General features: G+C 38.2%; 1 protein-coding gene across 1 annotated transcript in view; it reads left to right on the top strand.

Moving 5' to 3' along the window:
* GLIS3 (GLIS family zinc finger 3) overlaps positions 1 to 21,203 on the top strand; it is a 551,611-nt gene extending 530,408 nt beyond the window's left edge. The window contains exon 11 of the mRNA XM_073634951.1: positions 7,847 to 21,203. Within this exon, the coding sequence (XP_073491052.1) occupies positions 7,847 to 7,983 (137 nt within the window). The 3' untranslated portion in view covers positions 7,984 to 21,203. The remainder of the gene's footprint in view (positions 1 to 7,846) is intronic.
* Positions 21,204 to 24,276: the final 3,073 nt, after the last annotated feature.

Genomic DNA, 24,276 nt, shown 5'->3' with positions numbered 1-24,276 from the left:
GTATGCATGTATTCATATGACACACCCCTAAAAAATGCAATAGAACCTTAGTGCAAAATATATGTGATAAAATCTGTACTAAAAATAGTGCTAAAAAATACTCCAAAATGTAAAGTGCATGGACATTAAGGGAAAAACATTCATATAAATTTCCTAAGGAGTGCAACTTTCTCAGTGTGCTCTGTGAGTGCATGCCCACAATGCTTCATTGTATTACAGTGCTGTACCATTGCCCAAATAGTCAAAGAAGGACTTCTTCAGGCGCTCAAGTTGAGCAAGGGGACAGCACTGTGACATCATAATGCCTTGTGGGCAGAAGTGTATACACAAGGAGTTAGTGGTGTGGCATGTTGCAGCCTGGGAAAGATTGAGCTCATATACCTTAGTGCTTGGCGAGCACTTGTGCTGTGTGAGTGATTTTAATGGCTTTTGTTTTTAGTTTTTTTCAAATTATATTTATTAAAGGTTAAGACATATAACCATATTCCATATCGTGATAAACATAAGTAGAGAAAGGTTACAAAAGATAATGTTGTACATAAGGCAAACAAGTATGAAAAGGTGTAATACAAACAATGCAACATAATAAGCTTTCTCGCACGGTACCTGAAGAGAAAGTGATACTTGGGTTGGATTACTCTCATTGAACAGATGGTACTGAATACCAAGAATTACAGCTACTACACAAAAGATGACCTGGGTAGAATTTTTAGAATCTAAACCTCTCCTTAAACTAAAGCAAGTTAAAATAAAGTTGACTTGAAGGGATAGATTTTCTACCTCTTTTGGTGTCTGTTTTAGAAAAGCCCAAACTGCTGGACAATTTTGAAGGTTAGGGAATTTTTGAGATTTGGCCCTGAATTTACCAGGGTTCGAGTAAAGTCAGAGTATAGTCAGGACTTCTTATCTGCATACTTCTAGATTAGTGAATCAAGGAATCAAAGCCTGAGCGTCAGTATGGTAGCCAGATAATAACAAGGAGTTAGTCAGAGTGGCCACTGTATTTTTCACTCAGTGCAGCTGGTGCCTCTCAATCCCAGCTGTCACTGGTAATTTATGTGCATACTGAGAGTCAAGAACCAATCAGCATGGGTCCTGATCATGTGGTCACTATGTCAGCAATGACATAGTGATCACATTATTGCTGAGGGCTTCATTGAAATAAATACAAGCCTTCAGTTCACAGTTTCATAGTGCCACCTTGAGGCTTTAGTGCTCATCTGTATTGCAATAGGTATGATGCTGTATTCAAAATAAAATAAATTAGTTAAAACGTAGATTTTTTTTAATGCAGTTATAAGTCTATAATAAAAACACAGGACAGGTTTTATTTAAACAGTGTACAAAATAAAAGCCTTATATGGCCCTAAACATAAAAAAGCCAATTATGTATTCAAATTATTCATAATTATTGTCGAGTTAACCAATACATTCCGATGATGCTAAATTTTACCAGAACATCTCAACATCAATGATTCCAAGCACGAAAAGGGTTAATCAACCACTAACTTCCAATGAATGCCTGTAACCTAGAACATTACTTGTTCCCCTGTTGTACAAGGCTGCTTAATGAATTCTGTTATGAACATTTGCTAAGCTTTTCTATTCAATTAAATCATATTTGTGGCTAGCAAGTACACTAGCTCACACTTTGCATGATTGTACAAGCAATTTTATGTGAGCTGTATATTTCTCTGTGGATATGCAACTAAATGTAGCAAAACATTATGGAATTTCTAGGATAGTTTATTCAATATAACGTGACTTACGAATTCAGGCAAGAGCAGAGAGTCAAATTATTGCACAATAATCATGTTGTCATTGCGGTCCTAAAATGTTTTACCATATACAGTGCCTTGAAAAAGTATTCACACCCCTTAAAATTTTCCACATTTTGTCATGTTGCACCAAAAAACGTAAATGTATTTTATTGGGATTATATGTGATTGACCGACACAAAGTGGCACATAATTGTGAAGTGGAAGGAAAATGATAAATGGTTTTCAACATTTTTTACAAATAAATATGTGAAAAGTGTGGCGTGCATATGTATTCAGCCCCCCTGAGTCAATACTTCGTAGAACTACCTTTAGTTGCAATTACAGCTGAAAGTCTTCTTGGGCATGTCTACCAGGTTTACACATCTAGAGAGTGACATTTTTGCCCATTCTTCTTTGCAAAATAGCTCAAGAAAACAAAAAATGAACTGCGCTAAAACCTAAATAAGAATAATGTGCAATAAGAAGTATATAAATGGGCTAAATATATCACTGAAGGGCACATATAAACAGTGAAGTGAACAACAAAAAAATTAAAATAGATGCAGTGATTTATATGAAAGTTCATGAAAAGTCCCAGAGAAAAGATGAAGATTTCAAAGGAACACAGATGATATCCGATAATGGGTGCATATGAAGCTCATCAGACAACACCAGGTGAAAATCCACCACCAGAAAGGATGTACACTTACCAGAGGCAAGCTGTAAACCAGCCTGTATACACAGAGGTAGCCGCTCGGTGGAGGCGTCCTAATCTGACCCTGCCAGGGGAGAGAGAGAGGCAAAAGGCTCCGTCCGAATGGTATTAATCAGCAGGGGAGACCCAGAGGGATAAAAGAATAGATCTCCATAGTGTATTACGTAAATCAGAAGATAAAAAGGCATAAAACACGGATCATTAATGGCCGGCTGTCCTGCAGACACCCGTCCGAGATAAGACAGCAATAATGACATCAGGGCATCAACCATCCACAAAAATATCCAAATCCAAAATAGCTCAAGCTCTGTCAGATTGGATGGAGAGCATCTGTGAACAGCACTTTTCAAGTCTTGCCACAGATTCTCAATTGGATTTAGGTCTGGACTTTGACTGGGCTATTCTAACACATGAATATGCTTTGATCTAAACCATTCCATTGTAGCTCTGGCTGTATGTTTAGGGTCGTTGTCCTGCTGGAAGGTGAACCTCCGCCCTAGTCTCAAGTCTTTTGCAGACTCTAACAGGTTTTCTTCTAAGATTTCCCTGTATTTGGCTCCATCCATCTCTGACCAGCTTCCCTGTCCCTGCTGAAGAAAAGCATCCCCACAACATGATGCTGCCACCACCATGTTTCACGTGGGGATGGTGTGTTCAGGGTGATGTGCAATGTAAGTTTTCTGTCACACATAGCGTTTTGCTTTTAGGCCAAAAAGTTCAAGCTTGGTTTCACCTAACCAGAGCACCTTCTTCCACATGTTTGCTGTGTCCCCCACATGGCTTCTTGCAAACTGCAAACGGGACTTCTTGTAGCTTTCTTTCAACAATGGCTGTCTTCTTGCCACTCTCCATAAAGTCCAGATTTGTGGAGTGCACAACTAATAGTTGTCCTGTGGACAGATTCTCCCAACTGAGTTGTGGATCTCTGCAGCTCCTCCAGAGTTACCATGGGCTTCTTGGCTGCTTTTCTGATTAATGCTCTCCTTGTCCGGCCTGTCAGTTTAGGTAGACGGCCATGTCTTGGTAGGTTTGCAGTCATGCCATACTCTTTCCATTTTCAGATGATTGAACAGTTCTCAGTGAGATGTTCAAAGCTTGGGATATTTTTTTTTTATAACTGAACCCTGCTTTAAACTTCTCCACAACTTTATCACTGACCTGTCTGGTGTGTTCCTTGGCCTTCATAATTCTGTTTGTTCACCAAGGTTCTCTAACAAAACCTTCACAGGATTCATGGAACAGCTGTATTCATACAGAGATTAAATTACACACAGGTGGACTCTATTTACCAATTAGGTTACTTCTGAGGGCAATTGTTTCCTCTAGATTTTAGTTAGTGGTAGCAGAGTAAAGGGGGCTGAATACAAATGCACGTCACACTTTTCACATATTTATTTGTAAAAAATGTTGAGAACCATTTATCATTTTCCTTCCACTTCACCATTACGTGCCACTTTGTGTTGGCCTATCACATAAAAACCCAATAAAATACATTTACGTTTTTGGCTGTAAAATGACAAAATGTGGAAAGTTTCAAGGGGTATGAATACTTTTTCAAGGCACTGTATGAAATAATAATGGGAGTAGATATTCTCAGAACTCAAATGGATGGAAATGGAATAGTGGAAACTCAAATTATGGACAGAAATTGTATCTCTTATTGGTTTCTATTGTTTCTGCTAATACAGCGGAGATAGATCTATAAAATGCTTGGTATGTGCTAAGCATTTGGATGTACATGTTTAAATACGAACACTATCTTATAGAGGAAGATTGTGCAACAAAGGGAAAAAAAATGGCATCCCATACTACTTAGTCAGATGTTATTTTAATAAAGCCAGGTCACCAAAATATCTATTCTGGTTACTTTGGACTCTGCAAAAACAATTTCATGGGAAAATGTGAGTTCCATTTACCTTGCATTTTACATTGCATTGTTAATCTGCATTCTTCCTCAATCCAATTCCAAGTATATTGTTTGTGCAAATACATTAAAGAAAACATATTTTATGAATGTGTGTAAGTGTAGGGAAGAAAGTATTTGAAATTCACAGAAATCCTCTGAGCATATTGTGAACATGTGCATACAATGTAAAAACCCAGAGCACGCATCTGCATCAGGAAGTACTTATAAACAGAGAGGATATAAAAACCGAATCTCTTACAACAAACAATCAGCTGCTAATATATATGCAGTATATATATATATATATATATATATATATATATATATATATATATATATATTCAGCCAAAATTAGGTATATATTACTTCTACTTTATGCTAAATTTTGCTTCGTCAGTACAGAGTTATCTTAATAACCCTTCCCACGGCAGGCATCGTGGCAGCACTATCCTTCACCCAAACTGACACTTCTTTCTTTGGGTTGTAGTAAAGGCTAACGTTTCTGAAAGGAAACCCCACACAGTGGACAGATTGAAGGAGTTCGTCTCACAATTATTTATAGACATTGATGCTAGCTGGAATTTGTGTGTTACTATGTGTCACAGTGTTGAGGATTGTATTGTAGCAATGTTGATGGAAGACATTTTGAACACCTGAGATAAAGCACTTACTCCACTTTTCTGGCAGTATGACACCTTAATGGCCAGCACCAGATTCAAAAATCTTTACTGCCAGTTTTGGTAGCTTTACTTATACGTGCAGCAGAATTAGGTAGTTATCAATAGCAACTCTTTTACAAACTCCAATTTGTAGATAACAAAGCTGGAGGTTATTAAAGCGGTAGTAAACTGTGTTAAAAAATTAAAGGTCCCCCTGCAGGTAATATCATAATGTTCCAGTATGCACTGCATACTAGCACACTATGAAAGGCTTAACTACAAACGGATCCCTCCACGGTGCGCTGTCACCACTGATACGGATTCCATCTTTACCCGGTCTTCCATCTGGGTTGGCGGGCTCTGGCTGTTTAAATGGCTGAGCCGCGATGGCGTCACTCCCGCACATGGGGGACACTGAGAGTTGACAGAGTCTGATGAGGAAGCTGAGGGACTAGTTCCCCATCAGGTCCTATCTCTCCTTGTGATTGACAGAAGGCAGAGGGCGGATTCTATAGCCAATTGTAGACTGCCTGTTGCAGAAGCAATCCGCCCACTGCCCTCTATGCACCCAGCCAGTTATACAACCCCTGGCAAAAATTATGGAATCACCACTCCCTGAGGATGTTCCTTCAGTTGTTTATTGTTGTAGAAAAAAAGCAGATCACAGACATGGCCAAAAACTAAAGGCATTTCAAATGGCAACTTTCTGGCTTTAAGAAACACTAAAAGAAATCAAGAAAAATAATTGTGGTGGCCAGTAACAGTTAGATTTATAGAACAAGCACAGGGAATAAATTATGGAATCACTCAATTCTGAGGAAAAAATTATGGAATCACCCTGTAAATTTTCATTACAAACATTAACACTTGCATCAGATTAAATCTGCTTGTTAATATGTAGGTAAAGAGGGTAAATCATCACGCAGTGTTGCACAAGATGTTGGTTGTTCACAGTCGGCTGTGTCTAAAACATGGACCAAATACAAACAACATGGGAAGGTGGTTAAAGGCAAGCATACTGGTAGACCAAGGAAGACATCAAAGCGTCAAGACAGAAAACTTAAAGCAATATGCCTTGAAAACAGAAAATGTACAACAAAACAAATGAGGAACACATGGGAGGAAACTGGAGTCAACATCTGTGAACGAACTGTAAGAAACCGCCTAAAGGAAATGGGATTTACATACAGAAAAGCTAAAAGAAAGCAATCTCTAACACCTAAACACAAAAAAACAAGGTTACAATGGGCTAAGGAAAGGCAATTGTGGACTGTGGATGATTGGATGAAAGTCATAATCAGTGATGAATCTCGAATCTGCATTGGGCAAGGTGATGATGCTGGAACTTTTGTTTGGTGCCGTTCCAATGAGATTTATGCAGACGACTGTCTGAAGAAAACATGCAAATTTCCACAGTCAATTATGATATGAGGCTGCATGTCAGGTAAAGGCACTGGGGAGATGGCTGTCATTAAATCTTCAATAAATGCACAGGTTTACATTGAAATTTTGGACACTTTTCTTATCCCATCTATTGAAAGGATGTTTGGGGATGATGAAGTCATTTATCAAGATGATAATGCATCTTGCCATAGAACAAAAACTGTGAAAAAATTCCTTGAAGAAAGACACATAAGGTCAATATCATGGCCTGCAAACAGTCCAGATCTCAATCCAATTGAAAATATGTGGTGGAAGTTAAAGAAAATGGTCCATGACAAGGCTCCAACCTGCAAAGATGATTTGGAAACAGCAATCAGAGAAGGCTGGAGCCAGATTGATGAAGAGTACTGTTTATCACTCATTAAGTCAATGTCTCAGAGACTGCAAGCAGTTATAAAACCAGAGGTGGTGCAACAAAGTACTAGTGATGTGTTGGAGTGTTATTTTGTTTGTTTTTCATGATTCCATAATTTTTTCCTCAGAGTTGAGTGATTCCATAATTTATTCCCTGTGCTTGTTCTATAAATCTAACTGTTACTGGCCACCACAATTATTTTTCTTAATTTCTTTTAGTGTTTCTTAAAGCCAGAAAGTTGTCATTTGAAATGCCTTTAGTTTTTGGCCATGTCTGTAATCTGCTTTTTTTCTACAACAATAAACAACTGAAGGAACATCCTCAGGGACTGGTGATTCCATAATTTTTGCCAGGGGTTGTAGAAATCCTCAGCATCTGCAGCTGTGGGGAGGAATCTCTGTGTGGACACTTCAGCATCAGTGTACCTCCGCACTTGATATTTGCTTCAAATGCATGTACCTGTTTCCAATAGGTACATCAGTCTATCACCAACACCAACATTTGTCATACATAGACACCCTATAAACTCCCAAAATGTTTTTTATATCTAAATATCTTTTTTTATATCTGTGAGTAAAATTAGTTTGCTTAATAATTTAAAAAATGTCCTTCATGATGCCTGTGTGCTCTTTCAGTTTGTTGTGATATGCCCAGTCTCATGAGATGAGCTGCAAGGCTGTGAACACAAGAAGAATTTGCTGTTACATGTGCAAAAAAAATGGCATACAGCTTAAGAACAGATATTTAAGGTTTAATTCACAAAGCTAACATTGCAGGATAAGGATCTTTATTTTGAGAAAAGTGAGTTATTCTCTGCTGAGTCCAACAAGATTACAACATTACAGTTTTACAGCTGAAAATAACATTAATTTAACCTTTTATATTTATTTTTATCCTTTTTTTCATAAGCAATGTCTTTACTGTATCTCTATTATATATATATATTCACAGTAGTCTTAATATATATAACATAATTCTGTTTTTTTTTTTTTATCACTTGTCTTTCAGTTTACGATTTTCCAAGTGGCTCAGCTGGGCTTTTTGGTGACTCCCAACGAAATAATGCAGACGATACCAGCTTCCTACAGATTAACATCATTGACCGCTGTCCTAGTCAGCTGTCATCTGTTTACACAGAGGGATGAGATCAGTTCTACTACATCTTTACCAAGGGTGACAATCCACTGGGCACATTATCACCAGAAAGTAATTCGTCTGAATTGAACTATCCCACTCAAAGGGAAATAAAATTTGAGTCCTGAACGTATGCTTTTAAAGCGCAAAGTGCATTTAGTTCATTTAGTACATGCACTAGGATAACCCAAAATGTTCATGGAACAGATTGTGTAGAAGTCTGTCAACCTCAGAAATGGAATTTAAACAAAAGCGTACTAAAAGAATTTGAAGGCTACCATTACTGATCATTCCTTCCAAGAATGCTAGCTTCCTGGCAATTATCATGATCCCAACACCTGAGACAACACCCTAGGACCAGTATGCAGACCAGGAGTTCTGACTTCACATTAACTTTCTAATCTGTCTGTTTGTCCTTAGTCAAGGACTTAAAGTACTTAAGTCAAAGACAGGCAAGAACTGGCAGCCTTGGAAGAAGGACAGCATTGACAGCCTATAAATTTCTCAGTATAAGTTTCCTATCAAGTGTGTATATAGTTTAAACTTTGTGTTGGTGTTGGATACAGTATGGAAGTCAGAATGCCTGTCAGGAATTTATTTCTAAAAATCGGGATATGAAAACCTAGTCGTACAAAAGGTATCCAGTTATATAATATAAACTAGACTAAGCCAAGCACCATTTGTTAATCAACTCAAAGAGGAAAGAAGGTTTAAGGGTTTGTAACAAGAAAAAAAAAAATTTACATATTTTTAGAATTAAAGCCCTTAGCGGATGTACATGCAAAATAAACTTTTGGCTATAGGTTATATACTGAAGAGGATCTGTTAACCTTCTTTCTTTATTTAGGTTTGTTTATCTCTATTTGTACTGGTGACCATTGTCTACTAGGGCTAAAAATGTTGGGGCATCCAAATGTTTAGAGCTGGCACTGAAGCAGGAATGAAGGGAAATTTTCCAATGGTGACATTTTGTCTAATGAATATTGTCTAAGAGGCATTTAAAGCGGAGGTCCGCCCGCTGCTGCAAAAATCAAAAGCCAGCAGCTGCTTTAATATTCAGGCACTTACCTGTCCTGGAGTCCAGCGATGTCGGCACCACAGCTGATGTTTCCATCAGCTGTCGGGTGCATGTCGCCGCCATTGCGAGTAAGGGAACCCGGCAGTGAAGCCTTACGCTTCACGCCGGGAACCCTACTGCATATGCATGAGGCTCCGCTCCTCTCTCCTACTGGCCCGGCTGACGGAGAAGGGGGAGGGAGGAGGAGGGAGCCCGGGCGGTGACATCAATACCCGCGTCTGAGGGAGTGGGAACAGGATACCTGTATCAGACACTTTTGGGTGAAACTCCGCTTTAAATAGATTTTTCTTACTATTGGTTGTATCTCCATTACAGAAAGTGAAGGAAAATGTTCCCAACAGTACTCAAAAAAAAAAAAACTGACAGAGGTTCTAAAATTTTTCTGCTCTAACCAAAAAAAGAAAAGTTTTGGATATATATATAATTTAAACACAAGTTTAATAGCATACATCAACTTGACTTTAAATAGAGCAGTTCTAGCAGTACCTGTTACAGTATGAATGGGCTTTACACAATCAGACATTTGTATGTCTATGTAGCATGAAAACAGATTATAATTGTACTACACAAACCATGTAACCCTCTTTCTTTTTTACATTGTCTTTGGTATATATGGAATATTGCTGATATCTGCAAGCAGAAAACATGATACAGCTGTAGAGTAGAATAGTACATCCTATGTTGTACTTATGTTTGGTTGAATTTCTTTGCATGGATTAGGAGGACATAGTGTAGGTGGGCTAAGGGAGTTAAAGTGGCTAACTCAGTATTGCAGTGCTTGTGAGAATAGGTCTCATGAATTAAATGTCAGATTTTTTTACAAACGTAAACTTTTTAAGTGCAGTATACCAAACTCTGTGGGCAACAGTTATTCTCCCAAGCACTCAGACCTAGTGTCTTTATGATGTGCTGTTGGCTGTGGGAAATCGCAAAGGAATATAAGAAGTTTTCAAAACATTACAATTACACTAATTATGTCTAGCTGGACATATTAATATAGTAAATTGCACTTAGGTGAGTGAAGGAAAATATTTAGACTTGTTTGTACTAGCTAAATGGCTTGGTTTACATTTTTACACTATCTCCATTTTTATGTGTTATCTATCCCTTTTGCCTTCTCGTTTTTTCTGTGATTTTATGGATCCTGCTGAGAGAAATATCAAATGTGGCACACATAATTTTTAAGGAAGCTGTAAGGAGTACACATGTGGAAACACTGATTAGAAGGAGCTGTAATCTCTAAGAGTCTCACGTAACTCATCTGCAGGCTATGATTGTCTCCTGAAGCATGTCATCAGTCTTCCACAGCTCTTATAGTATGTTCCCATTCTCTGACAATCTTTTGTATAGAGATGAGCTTGGGTTCTGTTAGAACATGAGTTTGGACAGAAACTAATCTCATCTTTAGTCTTGTAGCAGGTCTGCCATTATTGACCATCTCCTGTAATATGCCTGTAGTCTGTAACCAACTTCTGTTGGTTGTCTACAGTCTGATAGCTTTCTGTAGCATTACATTCAATTAAGTTGGGCTTTGTGGTGATGTCAATGGCCACACCTGTGGCCCCCTATATCAAGTACATTTACTACTGCTGATTTATGCCCATCCTCTGTTAGGAATGCCAGAACATTTACTTGCCCCCAGATGGATGTTTTAACAACAGTTCTCTGCAACTACCACAACATCTTAAGATAATGTAAGTTAGTGACAATAAGTGTGTTCTGTTGCTATCCAACAAACACAGCAACAGTGCTGTCAACATGTTTCTCAATGTATCTTTATTTATAAATCTTTGTATCCAGATTCTACAGACCTCCTTAGGCAGGCCATACACGGAGCACATTTTTTCCACGGGTTGCAGGAAAGAAATTCACTCAATTCCCCCATCAACACAGACAGTTTTGATGCGGGAATCCCTCCTGCCGGGCCATCTGTCTTCTCCTGGCAAGGTAAGCTGTCCCCACCAGGAGAAGACAGTAATTATTGCTAGCGGCTATAGAAGCTGTTAGCGATAATCGCAGGTAAAACACGGCATGCTGGTTTTACCCAAGTTGATGGATTGATCAACTTGGTACATTCAGCCTGCTCATACATGGTTCGAATCCCAGCTGGTTCCTGCTGAACCATTTGAAATTTGAACCATGTATGGCCTGCCTTACAGGGTCAGTGTGAGCGTACTTCCTGAGGTCTGTGCTGCGTAACTTCCTCTTTTGTTCATTGCTGCATTATCAGTCACATGCAAACCTATATAACAGGCTGATTATGATTGTTGGCTCTAAGATTCTTCCTAATATTTAGCATTTTTTTTACTTCAGGCTGTGGGTTTGTGAGTTGTAGTATGGAAGATTAAATGGGTATTCCAGCACTACCAGCAGATATATTCCAAGACCACCAGATTAAAGACAAAAGGGAGTACAGTGGATTACTGCACAGCAGCAGTGCCTCGATGAAAAACTGATATACTAAGTAGATAGGGAAATATTCAGCAAAAGACGCTGACCTCTCACAGCCATAACATTGGTTCAAAGTGAGCATCTTATTGTCTTCCACAGTGAACCAGAGAATTGCAGATTTAAAATAAATTGTGCAACACTCTACTTTATATCTGTTTAAAAAGTCCTTGTTATACAGAAATAAATTGCTAGGTGGCACATCGGTCGGTGCTGTATACTCTTCAATCCTGGGATTCCTAATAAACTTGCTTTATTTGACCTATCTATAAGAGAGATGATGTTTGTTTCTCTTTCTGTTGCGAGTGTAGTTCTTTCTAACTGTTCAAAAATCTAAATTGTGGGAAAAAACTAATTATTAAGCAATAAAATTGGAACTCAACACCTTATTCATGCTTGCATGTGTGAGGTTTTGTGTACATATTCTAATTATGGTAATGAAACGGTTTAATTCACTGACTCTGCCTCAGATGCATGCTTATAATGACAGAGTATATCACCAGCAAATCATTTGTTTTTGGCCCTGGTACACTATGTTAAAAAAAAAGTACAAATAGGGCATTCTTCGTAGTTGTGCAGTGCTAGGGTTTTTTATATTTACAAGTTTATCCGTATTCCTTTTTTTTTTTTTTCACAAAGTGCAACCTGTGACTAATATAAGTTTTCTTTTCCAGCAATGACCTTTACCAAATGGAAAACTGAATTCAGTTTGCAAGCTCCATATGAATTAAAAAAAACTAAATGCCCAGATAGATTTGACTCCAGTAACATCGAGCACTAATTGCAGCAATCCATAACTGTTTTCCAGACATCAGCTCCCTCAGTATGAATAACTGACTTCTGAATGGTTGCCATAAGTGACTTTGTGTATTCTGCCCCATGTTTGAATATCTAAAAACATTCAAAGACCTATGTGCAATTTTATGAAATAACAGCTCTGTGATTCTTCCCAAAATCAGAATGAATCAAACTCAAGTAGAAAGTCATAAAGAGCTCTTTTCTGAGTGGCCACACACTTCTGGTTTTTAACTCTTGATTTATATAACTGTGCAGACGGTTCTCCTACTGCTGTTTATAGGATAGCCTGGGCTGAGTTGCAGACTAGGACTCTGGGCCATTGGAGAGGCTTGTCATTGGTTTGGCAGCTAGTCCATCAGTTTTTGCGTACTGAACCATAGCTCTGGTGTGCCGCATTTCTGTCAGCGAACAAAATTAGATCAGTGTTAAAGTATAGTTAGGCAGGCCATAGATGATATGATTTCCTTTCCTCAGGTTGCAGGAAACAAAATTGTTTGATTCCCCCATCAACACGGCAGGGAGTCGTCCCTGCCAGGAGAACACAGTGATTATTGCTAGCGCCTATAACTTCTGGTAATAATTGTGTTTAAAAATATTGCATTTAAAAATCCCACATGCTGTTTGTACCCAAGTTGCTTAATTGGTACAATTAGCCTGACCATAGATAGTTTGAATCTTGGGTGGCCCTGCTGAACTGGCCGAGATTTAAACTATCTATGATCGGCTTTAGAGTCCCTGCCTAACAATGTACAGTAGTGAGCAACAGTGCCCTGCTAGTACAGCAAACAATAAGCCAAATGACCTCAAAACTAACATTTCTGTTTTACAGAATCAAGTGGTCAGCTTAGGCATCTTGCTTATGAGATACGTCCCACAAATATTTCAAGCACTCGATAGGCGCCCCTTTAAAAAAATATTACCAGCTAAGTTTTGCGGTCCAAATATGTGTCATGGTTTGTTACTTTTATTGCCAGGATTCAACAGAAGAAAAGGGCTTGGCATTATATGTTATTCTTTTAATGTAATTAAGAATGAAGTTTTACTTCCTGTCTTGACATTTGCACAGCCACCGAAATAAGATATCGTTTACGCAATATAGTTTTGTTTTAATTAGTCCTCAATATTTTGTTTAATTATGACTAGGCTGTCACTCTGTATCCTTAGGGGTACTTCACACAGATCCACAAAGAGTATGGTGTAGGCTAACTGTAATAAATTAATTAATCTGTGTATACAGTTAATATGTACAGTTAATGCTAAAGTACTAGTCGTTAAATACAAACACATTTCTCATTTATAGATCTTAAGTACAGAATATTTATAGCTTAGCTGGAGAGATGTTATAAAATCAGAGTACTTAAAATGCAGAACACGTTAAACCTTAGTGACTTAATTTTGCTAATACTGTATATATATTCTTTAAGCATTATTGCTGCATTGCTTATCTTGTCTTCCTACTTTTTATACAATTATCTTATATATTAATGAAAATGGGAAAATTCAAACTATTTGTTCACAGCTTGCTTACGTGGTGCCCAACAAATCAGCAGAATAATCATTTCCGAGCGTGTATTTCTAATTCTGTACTTTTACTGGTATCACTATCATTCCTCTATACCAGCAGTTAATTTACTTAATACTGATAATATTTATAATAGCTAAAAAGAAAAACTATACTAGGTTTTACCAAGGCCACAACATTATAAGGGCTGGGATAGCTTAAATTAAAGTGATACTTAAGTCTCGTTTTTTTTTCTATAAAAATAACAAACATGTTATACTTATCTGCTCTGTGTACTGGTTTTACACACAGCAGCCTAGATCCTCCTCTTTTCAGGTCCCTCTTCAGTGCTCCTGGATCCTCCCTCCTGTCTAGTGCCCCCACAGCAAGCAGTTTGCTGTGGGGGCATCTTTATCCGAGTCACAGCTCCCTGTGTCCATTCAGACATGGAGCCATGGTTCGGCCCACCCCCTCTCTCTCCTGATTGGCTTACTGACGTTGATTGACAGCACTGGGAGCCAATGGTATCGCTGCTGTCTCTCAGCCAATCAGGAGGGAGAGTCCCGGATAGCCGTGGCACTCGTGCAACATCACTGGATAGAGATGGGGCTCAGGTAAGTATTAGGGGGGCTGCTACACACAGAAGGTTTTTTTTTATCCTAATGCATAGACTGCATTAAGGTAAAAAAAAACCTTCTGCCTTTACAACCACTTTAACAAAAAATATACAAACACAATCTGGCTGCTTGTGAATTTTTATTTGCTAACATTATCAAGCTTGTAGCAATAAAGCTAAATGAAAACAATGTATTTTTTTAGCTATCCTGCATTCTCCAGGAGGGATGCTAGCTATCTATGAAACAAACTGGAATGGGAGGGATAAGCCATTCTCTATAGTGCTTAATAGACTCCTTTGCAGCTCATTCCTTTCCAATCTAGGTGTATGTTTTTTAAAGTGCAATATAGAGGACCTTGCGACTCTTCACCATGTATAAAGCTCTTAGAGATGGGCCTGTTTTTTATCAATTGTACTTATCTTCTCTGACTGAGGAGAGAAGTGAATGAAATATGCACTGAGTGACTGCGATGTGTGATAGAAGTTAAATTTGAGTCCCTGATCTCACAAGATCAGGGACTCAAATACTCCTCAATGAAAATAAAAGTTGATAAAATAAGACTTCATAAATAACATTAAAATTAATAAAAGACCTGTGTGAAAGGGGTCATTCATAAATATATGTGTATTTGTTTATTAAGTCATTTCTGTGAGACTTGCAACCAAGTGTGTTTACATAAATACACTCAGGGGTTGTTTTACTAAGCACAAATATACTGTGCACTGCAAGTGCACATGCACAGAGCTTAGTAAATGAGGTAAAGTTCCACTTTGCAAAGAATGCTTAATCACGTGCAATGACAATAAAAAACTAAATTTTTGCTTGCACACGATTGAATGATAGAAATCAGCAGAGCTTCCCCTCAGTTCTACAGCAACTGCAATTGAAGTGCACGTTTATCTTAATAAACAAAAACACAATTATTTATGAATGGCCCCTTTTACATAGACCTTTTATTAACTTTATAGTAACAGGCATATATTGTGGGAATATACCTACACTAAACCCTACTTAGACTCTGTGGGGCATCCTCAAACTAAAGGCAGAGGAGCGCAAGGTCTCTAACATCCACCAGCTCTGTGATGTCATCATGGAGGAGTGGAAGAGGACTCCAGTGGCAACCTGTGAAGCTCAGGTGAACTCCATGTCCCAGAGGGTTAAGGCAGTGCTGGAAAATAATGGTGAACACACAAAATATTGACACTTTGGGCCCAGTTTGGACATTTTCACTTAGGGATTTACTCACTTTTGTTGCCAGCAGTTTAAACATTAATGGCTGTGTTTTGAGTTATTTTGAGGGGACAGCAAATTTACACTGTTATACAAGCTGTACACTCACCACTTTACATTGTAGCAAAGTGTCATTTCTTCAGTGTTGTCACATGAAAAGATATAATAAAATATTTACAAAAATGTGAGAGGTGTACTCACTTTTGTGAGATACTTTTGCATTACGCCCACAATTTGCTGATCCTGGGTGCAATGCTTTACAGGTCCATTAGGCTGGGTTCACACCTTTGCCGCATGTGGCTCCCAGTAGGGGTCCGGTGCATCCTGGTTCACCGTTTCAGGTCTGATTTCAGTATATACAGTATATGCATACTCAGCCTGCTATATATATTACAGCGGCTGCTAAGCAGTGACAGGGGAAGCAGAGAACATAATTCCAGGACTATACATTGTTGCAGGTTCCCTCTTCTCTCCCTGCTATTGCCACCTCTGAGGTGCAGAAGCAGGAAGCAAGATAATTGACAACCAGTGGGCTGCTTACGTTGCTCCTTATTAAACTGGAAATTTGTATTGAATTTGCTGGCATGGAACACCAATGATTGGTGAATATGATCTCCACTCCTTGCACAGTGGAGATAAGCCTTGATAGTCACTATTTCGACATATCTCAGTTTAATAAATGTACATCCTACTGTATGTTAACAGGCCTAGGCAAGCCTATTAATGGAAGTAATGTTTTAACTTAATTGGCATTATTAGAGAGCTGCTTATGACCCAGCCTGTGCATAAAAAAAATAAGCTTTGTGGTGCATTTAACAGGTTTCAAAAGATATGTTCACTTTTGTAACATGTTACATGTTACATCCATATTCAGAGTGTAGCATGTAACATGTTACAGATGCACCACCCCCTGCTCCTCCCAAACCCCCAGTCTGGGATCTTCTCCCTCCTGCTAGCGTTCACAATCTGTAAAAAACCTGCCTGGCCTCGTCATCCATTCACAATGTTCTGTGAATCAGAAAACTACAAGGTCTGACAGCCTTTGCAACTGTCGGTTTGTAGTTCTCAATGAACTACCACGGCGCTGTTGAGTGCTGTGGTAGTCCATTAAGTCTTCCTGTCACAGTGTAACTGTCTGGCCATATCGAAGGTACGGCCAGACAGATACAGACAGTCTGAAGGACTGTGGCATTATGCCACAATCTGCTGATCCTGGGTGCAATGCTTTACAGGTCCATTAGGCTGGGTTCACACCATCGCTGCATGCGGCTCCCAGCAGGGGTCCGATGCATCCTGGTGCACCATTTTAGGTCTGATTTCAGCCTGAATTCTTGGCTGAATTTGGACCTGAAATGTACCAAAAGACGCACAGGGCTCCTGTGCAAATTCGAGCCGCAACGGAGATGTGTGAACTGGTCAAAATCTCCTGCTATTGCGAATTGGATGCTGGCAACCCGCATCCAATTCGCAATGGTTTGAACTCAGCCTTACAGAGAAAATAATAAATGCATATCTTTTTATCTGCTAAAAATGTTTCTTTATTATTTTTTGTAAATGTGAACTTATCCTTTAATCCACTTTGCAAGAAGGCAGCCCAATCACTCTAAAATCCCCCCAAAAAGGTGACTGTATCATTTTTGACATTGCCCTGCAATGCTGCATTCCAAGGCACATCAGCAACAAAGATGCATTAGTGTGTTAGAAGGGCAGTTTTCGAGCATTAACATCCTGCTAACACTCTTTAGGTGCCAAGGTACAGGTGTAAGCTAGATTTCTGCTTAAGGTACAGCCAATCCACCATTTTGATTGAGTTTTTAGTTATGTGTTTATATGTTTCATCTAATCACAGAAAAAATGATGCAAAACTGTCTGCAGTCCTATCTTTTCTCCTCATGTGGATTGGTAAAAAGCGGGGAAGAAACCAGAAACTGACAGAAAGATAAGCATAAAAACATGAGATAATAGTAGAGCACACTAGACCTACAGGGCGGCACAGTGGTGCAGTGGTTAGCACTCTCACCTAGCAGTAAAAAAGGGTCGCTGGTTCAAATCCCAACCACGACACTACCTGCCTGGAGTTTGCATGTTCTCCCTGTGCCTGCGTGGGTTTCCTCCGGGTACTCCGGTTTCCTCCCACACACCAAAGACATGCTGGTAGGTTAATTGGCTTCTGTCCAAAATTGGCCCTAGTATATGAATGGGGACCTTGGATTGAGGGTAGGGATTGATGTGAGTGTGCGATGTTCAGGGTTAGGGACAAGGGTCAGGGTTGTAGACCCACACTCACTCAGGTTGAACTGGATGGACTGGTGTCTTTATTCAACCTTACTAACTATGTGACTATGTGACTATTCTTGAGAAGTCTTTGATGTCTCTGTATATGTTTACAAATACAGTAGTTCTGAGATGGAACTATGGACCAATATTACTGTAGGCCTAGATAAATACTTCACAGATGATAATTTGTGGAACTGTAATTGGTAGACTGAGGCATGGGGTTGGTCTACATGTGCTAGTAGTAATTTACATACAGTTTACCAGTCACAATTACTGAAAGTTTGTAGTAGTGGGAAGACACGTTAGCACTTTCTAGGTCATGTTGCTACAGGTTTATGCAATCTTCTTATCTGGGCCTGCCTGAATGCAGAATTCATGCAATAAAAAAGTACAATGCAGAAATCTAAAACTCGGTGTTGTCAAAATGCTGTCATTTTTCCATCTACTAAACTTGTGTCTGTTATTCAGATTTCATTGTTACTGTAATCCAAGATACATATGGCATCTTCATCATTGCGACCAGTAATGTTGAATAACTTAATCATGGATTTTTATTTATTTGTAGAACAAAAGATGCTTGCATAAAACATTAATACTGATTAAATTACTTATGTTTTACAAGATGTAAAGGGATTGTACAGGGTGTTTACAAAGTTTTATCATTGATGAGTTTCTATTACTGAAAAAGTAGACACTGGACTCCTCTGTAATACCTGCTATAAAAATAAGCACACAGTAGGCAATAGAAAATACATACCAAGAGGTTTTCCCTGGTGTACAAACTTCATCTCATTATATTTCTTGTAGCTACCAAAATAAAAGACCCTAGCTTTATTTACCGTTTTTTCTTTTTTCATATAGAGCCCATAATCTAATAAAATGTAATTCCATAACTTCCAACATCTTCAGATTCCAGATTGGAAGTCTGGCGCTGGTCTGAACACCTCTTCCTGTGGTCTAATATTGTATCTAATATATATACAAAACACACCCGCTTTTGTTAAGCTTCACCTTTTTTATGAGGAAAAAGCTGCTATGGCCCCTAAAATGAAAACAATATGAAAGTATATAATGTTTTTTTAGATAATAAACCTTCCAGTTTTCAGTATACAGACAAAATTATTATTATTATTATTTTTTTTTGATGACTGGGTCTGCACTTGGGACATTCATTCTCTCTTATTGTTTTAGACATCCCATTGTCACAGCGACTGAAAGCAAGGGAAAATCTAAAGTTTTGAGTTATCACTTGAACAGTATTAGAGAGAGAATCCTCCAATTGGGAAGGACTTCCTTCACTATTGATACATTTATTTTCACTTCCTGATTTGTCTATAGTACAGGAAGGGAAAGATCTCCACAATAATGACACAGACAGCAACAACAACAAAAAAAAAAACTGTGAGGGGTTTGAACCCTTGAATACCAGGATTAAAACAATCTTTGTGGCTTTAGATATATTTTAACTGTTATATTTAGGTGTCTTTCTGCTAAAGACTGATATGTCATTTATAAGGATGACATGCTAAATGGCTTGTGGCTCTGGTGCTAGCTGTTATGGATTTCAGAAGCAATATTTTCCCTCTGAAGTTCCTGGCTTCATTCTTTCCACCAAGGATTATCATTGCTACATCCGTAGGAGAGGAGCCTCATTCACGTAGTATGAAATGCATTTTTGACAGACTAAAGCAGCCCGTAGCTGGTTGAATGAAAAAAAAAACATACTTGATTCCTCAATCCACACATTCTATATGAGTGGGGGAATCCTCCCCACTAAGCTATTGTATTCTGATAAAGGAGAGCTTGTGGCACCGATCGGGGGTGGGGTGGTAGGGTGTGTATACAGAGGTTGATCAGTAGATCGACTTCTGTACAACCAAAGTGCCCATTCATGGATTGAAATTTTGCTGGTCCCTGCTAAACTGGCCAAAATATGATCCATGTATGGCCAGCTTAACGTCCACTTATAAAACCTACCCAAGTAGACAAATCTTTCCATCCTTACAAGATAAAAGTAGAAGATGTATTACTTGAACCTTCTGAATACAGTTTAGATCAGACTGACATGGTAAATATACAGTTGATCCTTAGCTTTTACTTATTTCTACCTTACTAATCTGAATACAAAGGCAACCATATATGTTTTCTAAAGAACCTAGTTTGTTGACTTTCATTTTTGGACAATACTCATCAGCATGATAAACGCAATGAACACATGTAATGATTCTGCATGCAGTATTAATGTAGTGTTATATAATGTAATTTTATAAATTTAAATAAAATCATCTGATTATTGTCCTCTTGAATAAAATAATTATTAATATATTTTCAGATATTACAGAACTACGGTTTATGCCATTACATTTAAGTGTGTTTTTGTAATCAAAGTACTGACAATGAATTTGTATGTCTGGGTTAAATCCCAAAGCCTGAGTGATTAAGTAGACATACCTATACATGAACTGCAAGGTGATGTAGCCTTCAAAAGCTAAAACACACCAGGACTGATTTAGTAAAGGGGTGGTTTTTAACTCCAACTTGTGATCACTTCAAGTGTGAAAATGACTCTTTTAATAAATCGGCTACACAGAGTTTACGTATAAAGAGCTGAAAACTATACTGTATGTGTATATGCACATTTTGTAATAAAAAAAGGAAAAAAACAACTATTAAAACAGTTATGAACTGTAAAGAAAGCATTATAATTATATATATATATATATTATTTCCTTATACCAGATGTTTTACTGAGCACTTTTTTTTTCTATTTTAATGAAATTTAGAAAAGGAAACTCAAATTAAAAATAAGCTTCTTCGATCTAGAGGGGCTGGAATAATTACACAGAGCACATCTGTTAGAAAGTGGGCTATGCGTGTGTATAAGAAAAAGAATCAAATAATTAAAAAGACTGTACTGTATATACAACAGATTATTTTGTGTAATGTAGTTTATAAGAAGCACTTTGGGACAGGAAAATGTGGATATGTCTTCCATGATATCATAGAAATTCTTGTACATAATTATATGTAATCACATATAGATTTAAGCATCCTACTGTATATCATATTGTATATCAGAATGATTTTTTTTTTATTGTTATTATGCATATATTTTGTATTGTAAGTCATCCAATGTTTTTAACATTTTCTATTAATATGTATAATTTTTATGATTTGTCACCGTTATATTTCTTGTAATCGTAAGTTATTTTGTCTTTTTCCATGAAGTTCTTGTTATTAAAATTACAAATGAAGGTTTGTGCACATCCTACAAAATAAAACTGGAACTACGTTAAAGCAGTCTGTCTATTTTACATTTCTACATGTTAATGAACTCAGAGGAAAAGAATCCCTTGATAGAGTATAATATTGGGGTTACAGTGTTGGCCAGCACTGCAGAGAAAAAAAATGGGGATATTTATTTCAGATGATTGCAAAAACGAGCAAACAGCCCACCATGGGAAAAGCAAATAGAATCTTTAGAGTGTATCACTAGCTCACCAGCAGGAACATGGAGGTCATGATTCCCCTATATAGATCTTTAGTTAGATCTCATTTAGAATACTGTGTCCACTTCTGGAGACCTTCCATGCAAAAAGATAGAAGGGAAAGGGGAGACATGGTTGAAACATTAAACAACATTAGGGATGTGCATAAGGTTCAGAAGGGCAGCATTTTCAATAGGAAGCTAAGATCAAGAACATGGGGATGACCTCAAACTAGCAGGAGGAAATTTAAAAACAAAACTAATCTTGGAAACTTTGTGTTTTACAGAAAGAGTAGTTAATGCTTGGAATAGAGTTCCAGAGGTAGTGAGTCAGTCGAGATTAATTGGAATCCAACATGTTTGGGACAAACAGATTTACTGTATACTTAGACAAAAAAGGTAATAAAAACATAACAAATAAAGAAATGGAGCAGACTGAACGAACCACTTGGTCTTTTTTGTTGATAGCTTCACTAAAAACGTATAGAACATTAAAAACCTATGTAGGGTTAATTAAAGGATTTCAACGGGAGGCAAAAATTGATTTATCTTAAGCACTTTAGCCCCGGAAGGATTTGCCCCCTAATGACCAGACCATTTTTTGCGATACGGCACTGCTTCGCTTTAACTGACAATTGCACGGTCGTGCGATGTTGTACCCAAACAAAATTGACGTCCTTTTTTCCCACAAATAGAGCTTTCTTTTGGTGGTATTTGATCACCTCTGCGGTTTTTATTTTTATTGCGCTATAAACAAAAAAAGCAACAATTTAAAAAAAAACAATATTTTTTTATTTTTTGCTATAATAAATATCCCCCCAAAAAATATAAAAAAAACAAATTTCTTCCTCGGTTTAGGCCGATATGTATTCTTCTACATATTTTTGGTAAACAAAATCACAATAAGCGTATATTGATTGGTTTGCGCAAAAGTTATAGCGTCTACAAAATAGAGGATATATTTATGGCATTTTTTTTATTTATTTATTTTTACTAGTAATGGCGGTGACCTGTGATTTTTATTGGGACTGCGACATTGTGGCGGACAGATCGGACACTTTTGACACATTTTTGGGACAACTGACATTTATACAGCGATCAGAGCTAAAAATAGCCATTGATTACTGTATAAATGTCACTGGCATGGAAGGGGTTAACACTAGGGGTCGATCAAGGGGTTAAATGTGTGTCCTAGGGAGTGATTCTAACTGAGGGGATGGGACTGCCTGAAGGAGGAGACATATCGCTGTTCATACTTAGTATGAACAATAGATGTGTCTCCTCACCCCTGACAGAATGGAGATCTGTCTGTTTACATTGCCAGATCTCCTGTGTCTCTCAGGAGCGATCGCGGGAGCCCGGCAAACATCGCGGCTGCTGGGCATGTGCATAGGTTTTGTCGTCACGCCCCCTAGTGGTCTTAAAGCGTGGTTGTCTAGTGGTTAATCAAGCATGTTTGAATCCACTTACTCCTGACTGACCCACTATCTCTGCTCTGGAGGTCTATTCCAAGCATTGACTACTCTTTCAGTAAAATAATATTTTATGTTTCAGTATTTTTATTGGGGTTTTAGTCAAAATAGAAGAACATATTGTTGGTGCAAGGTGCAAAGATTAATCGTGGTCAGCCTTTCAAAGTATGGTGGTTGTAACAAAGATAAATCCAGAATAAAGATAATTGACAATCAAGAACCCTGCGTGGGTTACATCATTTTCAATCACTTTAACACAGAAACTGTGCTATTATGACCTTCTGAGGAGTCATAAAGAAAAACAAAGGCAAAACAGATGGATATAAATGTTGTTGACCTGCCACCTCTGAGCGAGGCAAGGTATTAATTGTGGCGACTATGAATATGGTTCAGTCAACAGTTAGTAAAAGACCTATGTCCATACCAAACGGTCAATAAAACATAAACAAGGATGATCAACCTGACCTGCATATAGTACATCAGAGGAAAGAGACAGGGGGAAAGGGGGAGGGAAGTGTAAATAGAGAATTAATATAGGCGGAGACGCAGGATAACTAGAAGAATAGCAGGGTGTAAGAAAGAGGTGAAGAGTTGCTCCACCAGGTCCTGCTCCAACAGCTCCCGTATTGTCCCAATTTAGATACTAGTGAGTTTTTCATGGATATTTTAAAGTGGTATTAAACCCAAAACCAAAAATGTAATATATTGCAGCTTACCAATCATTAGATACAGTGGCTGTATTAGTTTTCTTTTTAAGACTTGATTTCCTCTGTTTTCTCCTGGTGATTTGGCCAGTAACCTGTATTATGCAGACACCACTCAGGATGAATCAGCACAGGGGGCACCTTTGGACAGCAGCATTGTCGGTCTGGTGGAGGGGAATGTTTAATGTCCTAGCAGATTTAATTATGCCCTGTACACACAGTCGGATTTTCCGACGGAAAATGTGTGATAGGACCTTGTTGTCAGAAATTCCGACCGTGTGTGGGCTCCATCACACATTTTCCATCGGAATTTCCGACACACAAAGTTTGAGAGCTTGCTATAAAATTTTCCGACAACAAAATCCGTAGTTGGAAATTCCAATCGTGTGTACACAAATCCGACGCACAAAGTGCCACGCATGCTCAGAATAAATTAAGAGACGAAAGCTATTGGCTACTGCCCCGTTTATAGACCCAACGTACGTGTTTTACGTCACCGCATTCAGAACGATCGGATTTTCCGACAACTTTGTGAGACCGTGTGTATGCAAGACAAGTTTGAGCAAACATCCGTCAGAAAAAATCTATGGATTTTGTTGTCGGAATGTCCGATCAATGTCCGACCAAGTGTACGGGGCATTACAGTAACAAATTGAAGCTGAACTCCAGCTAATGCTTTATAATCAGTTACA

The sequence above is a fragment of the Aquarana catesbeiana genome, linkage group LG01, assembly GCF_042186555.1.
Source record: "Aquarana catesbeiana isolate 2022-GZ linkage group LG01, ASM4218655v1, whole genome shotgun sequence".
NCBI classification, from domain to species: Eukaryota; Metazoa; Chordata; class Amphibia; order Anura; family Ranidae; genus Aquarana; species Aquarana catesbeiana.
Note: the sequence above shows the minus strand (reverse complement) of the source record. Positions and strands in the feature narration are given on the sequence as shown.